The sequence below is a fragment of the Lathamus discolor genome, chromosome 17 (assembly GCF_037157495.1).
Source record: "Lathamus discolor isolate bLatDis1 chromosome 17, bLatDis1.hap1, whole genome shotgun sequence".
Classification (NCBI taxonomy): domain Eukaryota; kingdom Metazoa; phylum Chordata; class Aves; order Psittaciformes; family Psittacidae; genus Lathamus; species Lathamus discolor.
Genome location: NC_088900.1, coordinates 2,095,328 through 2,107,322, shown reverse-complemented (window position 1 = coordinate 2,107,322; position 11,995 = coordinate 2,095,328). Strand labels below are relative to the sequence as shown.

The 11,995-nt window shown below is 44.4% G+C and overlaps 1 protein-coding gene across 5 annotated transcripts in view; it reads right to left on the bottom strand.

The window, feature by feature from the left end:
* Positions 1–2,001: 2,001 nt before the first annotated feature.
* Positions 2,002–11,995, bottom strand: part of ZBTB44 (zinc finger and BTB domain containing 44) — a 38,141-nt gene continuing 28,147 nt past the window's right edge. For 4 of the 5 annotated variants that reach the window (XM_065697157.1, XM_065697158.1, XM_065697156.1 and 1 more), the window contains 2 exons: positions 9,985–10,285; positions 2,002–8,155 (listed from right to left, as the gene is read on the bottom strand). In XM_065697157.1, coding sequence (XP_065553229.1) covers positions 7,873–8,155; positions 9,985–10,285 — 584 coding nt within the window. In that variant the 3' untranslated portion in view covers positions 2,002–7,872. The remainder of the gene's footprint in view (positions 8,156–9,984; positions 10,286–11,995) is intronic. The other variant, XM_065697159.1, reaches the window with a different exon arrangement.

Sequence of the window (11,995 nt, the reverse complement as noted above, 5' to 3'; positions counted from 1 at the left end):
CAAATAAATGCCCCGTGAGTTGCTCTCGTCTTTAGCAGTAGACCTTGTGACTGAGCCAAAGGCAACTCAGGATCAAAGGCAGTTAACTGAAGCCTTTGGAGTGGTTTTCCAACACATGGATTTCACTCTGGGTGTCTGTGGCCTCTTTTGAATGGACTTGTGACTAAGAGCATCAGGGCTATGAGCAGTAAGTGTAAACCTGCACCAAGAGTGCATGTCTGCTCTGAAAATACAGCGTTGCCAGACCCCCAACATGAGGATGAGTGAAAGCCACACATCTCTGAGCTGTAACCAAGGCTCTACCACGTACACACGTACCCTGCTCTGCTCACTCATGGTCTCACTGCAATCTCTGCTCTAAGATGATGACAGAGTTAAGCTCAGTACTCTGGAGATGCAGCATGCACAAGCAGCTTGTGAATAGCCCTGTAGACATAATCCAAGCCAGGTTTCTCTTAGCAGCTTCATTTTCACCAGGAAGCCCTGGGAGAACTCTGTTCCCTGCTCTACTACAGTCTCGGTAGCTACGAGTTCAATCTCATCTCAGCCTCTGTGCAAAAGAAATAGTACTTCATTCCTGTCAGGAATGAAATGCTTCAATGCTATAAGGAAGCCACAGAAAAACCTTCACTTGCTTTGTTAAGGATGTCTAAAAGATGTTTCATACTAAACTTAAACCATATGGTTGTGCTTTGGAAAAAAACCCTCGAGTCAGAAGCCTGAAGCTCGAGCTCCATCAAAGGTATAAGTCTCAGCGGTGATGATAGTGTATGTTCATATACAGTCACACAGCTTCACATTTGGAATGCTCTGCTAAGCATCACTGCATGCTCCTAACAGGCTCTGCCTGTCTTCAAAGCTGCAAAATCCTTGCTTTTGCAGACCAAAAGGCTTAAAGCTTTTCCATCTCAACCTTTGTCCTCTCCAAAGCCTTCAGCACATACATTCCCTCTTTCAGCCATGCTGTGGATAAAATACTCGTCCCTGCACAAGCTCCTCAGGAAAATAATGTGGAATTTACCACCTTTCCCTGCCCCATTCCCAATCCAAGGTTAATTGTGGCCACTTACTCTGCACCATGGAACGCTTTTCCCTTTTCATTTTCATTCCTGTGTCAGATTAGACAGAAGGAAGAAGTTCTTTACTGTGAGGGTGCTGAGGCACTGGAACAGGCTGCCCAAAGAAGCAGTGAATCCCTTGCCCAGTGAATGCCTTGGGTGACATGGCCTTAGTGTGAGGTGTCCATGGCAGGGGGTTGGAACTGGATCATCCTTTCCAACCCAAACCATTCTATGATTCTATGGTTCTATTACTGGAGCATATCCATCACGCCAGCCTGCTGGTTACCCATACAGGCCACTGGGCAGAGTTACCATCATTTCGGCCAAGCATTACCAACCTCCCATTTCTTACCTGTGCCCTAGCTATGTGTTGATCCCGACAGCATTCCAGCTCAGACACACAGGTGGGTGTGGAGAAGGTAAATCAACTGCAAGGGTCACCAGAAACACCAGAGGTGTGTTTTAAGTCCCACGATCTAGGCTGTTTTGCGCCTACTCTGAAGCTCATGGCTGCGATTGCGATGACTCTCTACTGTCCTTACCAACCATCTTCTGCTCTGACTAATGTGATTTGGCTCATCCTTGGCTGGCTTTCCATCACTAAAAGATGGCTGTTGCCTAAAAGAGAACATTAACAAAAGGAAATGTGATATGCCATGGAAAATTAAACAGAAATGTGGACTTGATTCTTAATACTCCTCACTCATGTCAATTCTCCAATCATTTCTTAACGCTTCTCTTGGTTTAAGCCACCTTCCTCCCCAACGACAGCTTCAGCACCAGTGAGTCCTCCTCATCCCTTTTGAGACTAATTACAAGCAAAAGCTGTAAGAGAACGCAGCTCTAGCACTGGAGCTGCACCTTCTCACCCAAGGTCAAAGCTGGTCTTTCATGCTTCGAGCCAACCTCCGGAGTTAAATAACGACACAAAGCAAAGATATACTCCATAAAACATTAATATTTTAATGAAAAATCTTAGCTTCATGTTTCTATCCAAAGACACTCAAAACTAGTTTTTCTCCCCCTTAATTTTGACCTATAATGGGACCAGTTTGGCTTTTTTTTTGTATTTTAGACCATTTTTTTTTTAAAGATTAAACAACCAGGCTAGCAAAAAGGTACCCAATACATACTTTTCTTATATCAAACAAGCTAGTATTTCAATACAATGTAACTATACAGAATATATACATGACACAGATGATCACAAAGCAAACACTACAGGCTCAGAACAGATTGGAAAACCCATGATATTCACATTGGTTACAAGAACTCTAAAAATGATTGTAACGTTGAAACGGCACTTGGTTTACAAAAGAAGTCACAAAAATAGATATAGCCACCAAGAACTATGGTTCCTGAAAAATACTAATAGCCAGATAGGAGTCTATAAAATGTGAAGTGTATTTAAACATCGTATACATTAAAAAACAAAACCAAACCCAAAAAAAACCCAACTCGGGGAAGTCAATAAACATGCCAAGTAATCTAGCTGTGGCCAGCATCAACAAGAGAAGCTGTACTGGGGATGAGATGACAACTGGATATACGGCTGGTGACTGGAGACTGGCACAAGTTAAAGGGGGTTTCACTGGTACTAAAATGCACAAAGAAGCCCAACAATAATTTAATTCACATTTGTTTTTGTTTTCCCTCTTTTCCCTCTTAGGGGTTTCACCATAGGGCAGCACCTTAAAGTGAAGGCACTGCGGGAAGAGGGCGAAGAAGCTGTCCAAGGACTTGGTGTAGCCAGGGCTATAGGTCAGGATATCGAAAGCATGCATCAGCTAAAGGAATGGTGAAACAACATCACTCCTCTGGGGACTTCAACAACCCTCAGGAAGACTGTAGGTAACAGTTGCCACACAGCACCAGGAGCTCAGTTTTGTTGTTAGTGCAACCAGGGTTGTAGTCGAGACCTGTGGGACACTGAATTACTGTGATAGCACACATTGAGTTAACAAAAACCCAGAGCAGTAGCACTGTTGCATTAAAGGAATTCACATTTGGTTCTTTTATGGTACGTTTCCTCCAATACTTGGAACTGACTCCATTTCTTAGGGACCTCTGATGGGGCTGAGGTTCCGTCCGGCCTTGAACCCTCTTAATCTGCCATCGAGATGCTATGGAATTTATTATGTCCTTAACTGGAGATGAGAACCCTCCAAAACCGGGTTTCACCTCGGAAGCAAAACTCCAACTTAATGGATCTGAATGAACATTAGCTATTTTCCCATATTCTGATGGTGTGGAAGTTGCAATGGACGCAGGAGCAACGGGCGCTCCTACAGCCCCAGTTTCTCCATCCCTGCAGGGTGCACAAAGCTCCCCTTCTATTTGCATATAAAATGCTTCCTGGTTCCTCTCAGAGAGAGACCAGTAATAGTCTCAGTGCTCTTATGTCCTGGGGCTGGAGGGGAAAGCCAGCAACCAAGAAACGACTGAAGCCCTCATATAAAAACTTGAAACCATAGCTTAAAAACAGTAACATTTTATCCCAGAAGGGACATATAGGGATCATAGTCTTACAAAATATATTTGACTGCATTGGCAGCTATTACTTCTTTTAAAAAGCCTAAATTCACACCTTTTAGACTCAAGATACATGTGAACCCAGAACCATTTCCCATAACTTAGTTTACTAATCTCTCATTATGAGAGACTTGACCATAGTATCTGCGAGCCTGACAACTGAACTCAAACTCCAACACACGTCTTGTTTAATGCAGTGTTAAGAACAGTGACAAAAGCAGCTCTGACCAGGAGCTTCAGTGGCTACAAGTGCAGGTGTCCCTATGGATTTCCAGTCTCTGCATGGAAAACCAAACCAAACCCTCACGACTCAGCCAAACCTCTCGCACAGTTAAAACGTTGCTTCTTTTTCTTCCACTCTTTGTGGGGAAATAAAAAGCTTCTGAGTTTTCCCCCTCTCCCAAAACACCACATTAAATCAGGAACAAAGCCTATCCCTTCCTTTCCCGTTGCTCCCATCAGATGTACTGCTCTACATGATACACAAGGAGTAAAGACCCTGCACAGACTCCGAGGATCCGGGTCCCTGGCATAGGGCAGAACCTTGCTAGTTCTGTGGTAGTGAAGGCACTCTGCTTGCAAAATGAACAGGGGAGGAAAGGGTTTGCTACCGAGTGCAAAGACTGGTGCCACGTGGGAGAAGGACACGCAAAAGCAGGACAGAAATCACTCTGTGGATGGATTTGGAGACCACTCAATGACACAGAAATGGCTGCAGCAGGTCATATGTGGAGCTGTTTGGAACTAAACCACTTGTAACTTAAAGATGAAGGGATTGGAGGGATAGAGGCTGAGAGTGATCTGGTTTGTCTCGCTTAGCAATGCTCAAAACTGATGGATGGGACGGGACAAAAATGGAGCCAAACCTTTCTCAGTGGGTGTAGACTGCAATACAAGCAATGCCACCTAAAGATACTGACCCCTTTTGAGGGTGCGGGTGGCTAGACACATGAACAGGCTCCCCAGAGAAGCTGGAGAGTGTCCACCTTGGCTGATATTTATCTGCCTGGACTGAGCAACCTCTTGTGCTGACTCTGTTTGGAGTGCAGGGATTGAAGATCACCTCCAAGTCCCTTCCAGTTCAACTCTTGTGGCATTCTGGGATCCCTGTCAAGCGGAAATATAAATGCGTATCAAATAATGGTTGGGTTTTTTTTTGAGGGGGAAGAAAAAAGGGGACCCCCCCTGAAAAAATAAAAGGAAAATAAGAGAAAGAACAAAAAGGAAAGAAGAAAAAGAAAGGAGAGAAAAGAAGAAAATGCAGTCCAGAGTTCAACCCCCTCTGATAACGGACTGAAAGAAATCTATGCTTTAGGTTTAAACCCAAGTGTAATTTAAGGCAAGTTTCTTCCAGCTTAGTGAGATTTCCATCTCGCCCAATTTGGAATCTAAGCATATTAGAAACAGGGACTGGTTTAAGACATCCTATGTTTTACCTCTCTCCTGTGAAGAACATCAGCATTTCAAAGAACTGAGCACTTCCAACAAGTTAGGGAGGAGAAATAAAGTAATATCTGTATTTCACGTGTGGTTACTTCAATGGAGAAAAGAGCTGTTAACAAGAAACAATTACACACAGGAATAGGAACAAGTGAACCCAAGCCTAAAGCAAATAAACTCTCTTGTTCCTGCAGTTGAACCAGATGTTACACTGAGACCACAGGGTTGAAAAGATAATGCCAGGTTGGACACAGGGGCTTGGAGCAAGCTGCTCTATTGGAAGGTGTCCCTGCCCATGGCAGGGGGCTGGAACTGGATGAGCTTTAAGGTCCCTTCCAGCCCAGCCCAGTCTGGGATGCTATGATAACTGAGTGCAATGAACAATGAAACCCATGGCTTGCCTTGTACCAAGGTGTTAGCAGTTAATGATACTTTTCTTTTCAGGGAAGAACATATTTGAGCTACAAAGTCTTCCCCCCCTCCCCTTCTCTTTGGTATTGGGAAAGCAGTTTGCCTTCTGATACAAAAGTTTAACCCAGATACGTCCATGCTGTATTTGTGCAACTCCTCACCCTGTTTAGCAAAGCACCTAAAGGGTGAAATTACCAGATGCTGACAGAAGATGACGTCCACCTTTGATTCTGGCCTCTGTGCAGGCTGGAAATGCATTTGTGTGTGAAGTACTTTCTACCAGAGGAATCACAAAGGATTCTCATAGGCCTGCAAAGTGGAGTAACACTTATCAGACAAAAAGAAATGATGTACTTGAGTTCAGTGTCATAGCCCTATAATTCAGGATAAAACTCAGCAAAAGGCATTGGTTTCTCAATGACAGGAATGGGAAGTGGAAGAAGAGAACTGGTCTTTAAGTCATCCCATCAACAGACACAGTACAGCATCCCCAAAAGAGAGTTTCTCCTTCAAGCCCTTTTAAGAAGACTTACAAAGGTAGACACACATGACTGGATTGTAGCAGAGAACTTTGCAGCATGCTCCTAAAACACCCTTTGGTGCAGAAACTTCACTCCAGTAACCTGGAAAGGACTTAAACCCCAACAGGTTTTGCTCTATTTAACTAAAATGTGTGGGTTTTACCTAAAACACAGCAGAGGAGAACTGCTGAAGTCACTGAAACCCTTTAAGCTCTTTCCAAAGGGCAATAAACCTTTTTCCTCACCCAAGTTGGCTATTAGTAGAATCAACTCGGAGCCACAGAGTATCAGAGCTGCCTAAGCTAACAGAATACAAATCTATCTTGCAGCATAACGTGATTTTTGTGCCTTCTGTTTTGTCAGGGGCAACCTTTCTCCATCGATTTCATTTCTTCCTCATGCCTGTGCAAACCAAATCCAGAGAGAACACAAGGTTCAAAACGAAGGGAGTATGTCATGCCTTTGGAATACTTAGATAGCAGTAGGCATTTTGGCATCCAACACTGAGTTCACTTCAGAAGCAGGAAGGAAAATCACCAACCTCCTCTTGTATTTTGCTTTCAAAGCAGTTCTAGAGCCCCACCAAAGCAAACCTCCCTGCTCTGAAAAGCCCCCAGCCTCAATTTGCAGCTTTTTTTCTACCTATGGAAAAAAATGAAATTGCAAATCTTTCCATTTATTGCTTACTTGAGCTGGGTGTGGAGCTGGAGTCACGGCCTGTAATAAACCCACTTGGCAAGGATTTCAAACGTTTGGAAACAGGAACAGTTCATCATTGCTCTATAGGCTTTTTGTAAACAACCCCCTGCTGGGTTAGAAAGTTGGCCTCTAAAGAGAATAAACTACTTGTTTTGTCCAAAACAAGCCTGATAAACCCCTCAGAAGCTATACATGCATATGGATAAACAGAAGATGTGCAATAATGCACAAGAGAGCGCATTTCTTCCCAGCTGTAAACTCCCTCTAGTTAGATCAGTCAAAAAGTACAGGGGGAAGCGACCAGAACTTCACTTCCTCATGAAGGAATGTTCTTCCTGAGGACAATCTGGCCGTGATTTTGAAGGATTTATTGGGAAAATCTTCATTTTCACACGTGGTTCCCCTTCTACAGAGACATACAGTCACGAGATACTTGTCAGGCTTGCATGGATATGCATTTTTCTAGCCTCAATCCATTCCTCACCATTAGGCTTTTCCCTGACCGCACTATTTCCATGCCTAACCTTAGATGGGTAAAATGTGGTTTGATCAAGCAGTTGCTAAAAGGACTGGGATATCAGAAGGAGGAACACCTGGCAGGACATCACTGGGTTTGTCACAACTGATTCGTTTGAGATGGAAAAGGGACAATGTGCGTGGCTGCGAGTTTCAAAACCGCTTACTGCTTCCAAGCGAAGGGTTACAGTAAGCGGCTTGAAAAACTGTAGGCACAGAGCTAGGAAGTGTCATTTTTTATGCAGGAGATGAAAGCATCCACTCAAAACTAGTCAAAACCGTTCAGGAATGCTTCCCAATGCTTGTCATTTTAAAAAGGTGTCCTCTGATTCCTTTCCCTTCACCAGAGGGTCTGCAGAAGCAAGAGAAACGTAATGAGCTGCTCTAACTGTGGAAGAAGAGAGAGTTAAAGTGATCGGAATCGGTTGTTCTTCTTCAGAGGTGTCTCACAGCTTCCATGGTGTTCTGACAGGATCTTTTTTTGTGCAATCAGTCTTAAATATTTTCACAGAAGTGAGCATTCAGTCATGACAAATACCGTAACATCTGGTGCAGTTTTCGGTTTAAAGCGTAGCTTACAAAGGAAAAAGGGAAAATCTCCCCACTTCTCTTAAAAAAAAAAAATTAAATTAAAATGTACAGGACCAAACACAGGCACTTTCCAAAGAACAAAAATGAAACCAAACCATGACTTATTCAATAGTAATGGATGACAGCTCCTGTTTCGGAGGGTCACCTGCGGCTGCCTCAGCAGTGGCGTTAGTCTTTGGCTGCTCTGGCACATCTTCTTCCTTCTCTGCCAACCCACCCAGAGACCCCAAGGGGAAAGTGCTTTCACAATTCTGAGTTGATGACACCTGTGAAATGACAGGCATTTGGACAGAAGAGTTGCTTTCAAAGCCATGCTCCCCTAGCTCATACTGCCCGAGGGTCTCTTCTTGTTCCTGGTTTAAGTAGTCCGGTACTAGGAAGTCACTAGAAGAGGGGCAAAGGACAGAAGAGAAAAGTCATTTCTCACACAAACATCAGAGGTAGCAGTTTATATCACACAAGCTACACAAAGCATTGCACAGAGAACAAGGATATTCATTTCACATTGCCCCGAGATCATCACAGTGACAATACTTCACTAAGCACTATACCCTGGTTCCCATTTAAACACACACAGACTGTATTCAAAGGCATCTACTTTGCATCCATACTTCCTACACAGCAACCTCTTCTTCTTTAGGTTGTATCACCTTGCTGAGAATCAAAGTTAATGTCTGGAACATCACCTGGCACTGAAAACCTCCTTGGAAAAAAGCGAGCACTCAGCTTTTCAAAGCAGAAACAAAACTGAGTTCAGCACTGGCAAAGATGTGGCCTTTGAGGTAAGATCCACCCCAGAAAGAGCAGCAGCACTGCCCTCACAGTGGACAAGCAGAAGGGGAGGGTTCTGCCACCTGCGGTGGTGCTTTGTGTTCTTGACACATATCACATGCAGTTACTTCCCATTCCAGCCCTTTCTAGACACCACTTCTGGAACATACTCTTCCTATGGATGCACCCAAAGAATATCTACCAAACTCCCAGCAGTCTTTTCACATCAGCACCAGACATGTGAGTCTGCACTTGAGGCAAGTATATATGCATTACACACATGCACGTGTGCTTTGGTTCCTCCTTGTACTAAACCATCTAAAAGCAGTCCTGTTCTTAAGTGACAGCAGCTTCGAATCCCAACTCACTATACTCTAAGCCTCAAACTAAAGGGAGGCCTACAGGCCCTAAAATCACATTCTTTAATCTGACTTGCATTTGATGACAACAATCAAGTGTTTTCCACAACCACGGCTCCAGTTTCAGCACAAGTGCTAAGAACAAGAACTGCGTAAAGCCCCAGATCCGAAGCACTTGTACTTTTAAGCAATCTTCTGTTGGAAAAACACTGCCTGGCTTTCCTGCTTTGTTTTGCCATTTTTCTCCTGTTACATCACTGCTGACATAACCAAACAGAACAAAATGCTGCAATGTTTTGTAGGGGGAAAAGCATCGTGTTTAGAAACCACGAGGGACGGTGCTGTAGATGCTGTGACAGTTACATTTGTCTTGCTCTGCTCCAGACTGGCACCACGCTGCACTCTCTCTATAGGTTTAATAGCTGCAGAATCCATCTTTCTCCAAGTTCCTTCATCCGCTTTTGTGTTTTCCTATCTCAAATTCCAACAGTTATAAACATTTATTTCGAGATGGGAACACAGTGCTTGGCTGAACCTCAGAACCCTTTAGTGAAGTGCATTTGTGAGTCAGGCCAAGTCTTTTGTGCCCTGCTAAGCAAGAAATGCACAACTGGCCCTTACTATTTCATAGCCTGTTTGTCTAATCATTTAGTAACAGGTTACCTAGAAAATGAAAAGAGAGAAGGCATGGAGTCATGTAACCTTTCCACATTGAGCAACTGCTTAAAATACAATAGTAAGTCTATTCCCTATGTAAGTGACCAGGTTTTGAGTAGCAAATCATTCACTGGGCTCCACAGATACTCCAGTACGTAACGCTCTGGTTGAACACCATCAGCCTGTCCAGAGATACTACTGAAAAGAGAAATGAAGTAACCCAGAAGCAGCCTGTGCATCCTTCAGTGCCCTCCTACACAGCTCAGAAGCTGTTAAGACAGGAGATACAACAGATAGTGGCTCAAGGATGCTTTTGGTGGCAGCCTGAGGAGAGGCACAGCAGGCTGCCCTGCAAGCAGGAAAAGATGGTTTAGGAAAAGAAGAGAAAAGCACGTTTCCCTGGTAGGTTTTTGCTGTGCACCTCACCTGCTCTGGAAGTAGTTTGCTAGCTCTGACGCTTCATGGTTCAAGCTCCTCAGGTGAACGATTAAATTCCCAGAGTTGGTGAACATGGCGCCACATGTTTTGCACTCGTAAATCCGAGGCTTGCGGATAATGTGCCGGGAAACCCGCATGTGGTGTTTATATTCCCCGAAGGAAGTGAAAGTGGCACTACATATCTGGCACCGGAAACAGCGTTTACCTTCGTGCTTCAGGCGATGCATCTTGAGCGAGTAAGCGCGGGTGAACTTTTTCCCACAGCGGTCACACTGAAATGGTTTAATGCCTGTGGAGGAGAGAGCAAAGAAACGCTCAGCCACCTTTTGGGAGGAGAGCTCAGGGGCAACATCCTTCCAGATTCCCGACGGGAAGAGGGCAGCCGCTGTGGCCACGCGCAGCAAAGCGCTGCTCTGGGCAGCAATTCACTTAAAAATGGCAGGAACCACAGAATCATGGAATGGTTTGGGTTGGGAAGGACCTTAAAACTCATCAAGTTCTATGGGCGCGGGCAGGGACACCTTCCACTAGAGCAGGTTGCTCCAAGCCCCGTCCAAGCTGGCCTTGAACACTGCCAGGGATGGGGCAGCCACAGCTTCTCTCTGCCAACACCTCACCACCCTCACAGGGAAGTATTTCTTCCTTATATCCAACCTGAATTTCCCCTGGACATATAGAACAGAGCTCCACTTGCTCTGACCCAACTGCCAATGCATTTCATAGCAGTGTGACCTGTCCGTAACACTCACACTTTTCTTCCCCACAGTTTAACACGAACAAAAGCCTCCCTGGATTAAACCATGGTTAAAATCCTCAGCCACAGCCAAAAAGTATCTGCTGCAGCAGTCATCTCAAACCACCTTTGAAGTCCTTTGATCTCAGGAGATTCTTGTGCCAGACTGGTTCCCAACAATGCAATTATCAGCCGGCCCTTAATTGCAATGGGCTTTATTCCTGGCTGCCTCTGGCCTCAGAGAAGTGTTCTGGCAGGGGGACTGTGTGCACAAGGATGCCCCTGTCATGCAGCAGGAATGGTGATAAAAGGGGGAAGGAGCAGCTTTTATGTTGCGTGGGAACCTCTCTGGACAACCATTTTCAGCGGCTCTGCATGACACGCAGCTCTCCAAGATAGTTCAGGTTCATGCCTCTATGTATTCATTTAGAAACTCTGTTGCTGGTTCATTTTGCACCTATTACAGTAATAAACCCCTTAAACATAAGAGCTCTGCAACATGTGGCAGTGGCTGAGAGCATGGAATCACACCCCAACACAACTATTACAACATAAAAGACTGCATCACCAAAAAGTTAAGACTGAATAAAAACTCGGAGCTCCACAAAGTGTGGCAATCCAACCACGAGGCCAAGAATCTGGAATCTGGAGCTCTATTCATAATAGGGCTGTCAAGGAGGGAAAAAGGTTCATTCAAAAGGCTGAATGTGCATCAGCCCAGGCTGTTAATTCCACTCTGCTTTTCCTTATGTTCAAAGCAGGAGCTCAACTATTAATTGGGGCTTTTAGACACAGAAAGCTGTAGTTAAGGTTACACTCAAACTCCTTGTTAAGCACATGAAAATAAGTTAATACACCAGGATATTGTCTTGTGGAGCTAAACCCCGTCATGCTCTTGGACTGTCCAAAGGCATCTATTTCCTCTGATAGCTGGAGGAAAATCTCTTCAGCCATTCTGCTTATGGGAAAACACTGCCAACATGAAACAGATTTGAGGGTTTCCTTTGCATGCTGATTACACTGAAACAGCCATCCAAATTTCTCCTACTTTGCTTACTTGACAGGTTGGCCAAAGATGCTTTGCTGTGTGTCTGTCTGCTGTCAGTTAAGACTTGAGCAGGCAGCTAGGGATAATTTCACAGCTGGTATGCCCACAAAGTTGGTTTTTTTAAGTGTTGAACTCATATTATTATTGCTGGCCTAAACACAGGATGGTAATTTTGCTTGAAGGAATAATTGCTGACAGTGAAAAAAATCACCTCTTGA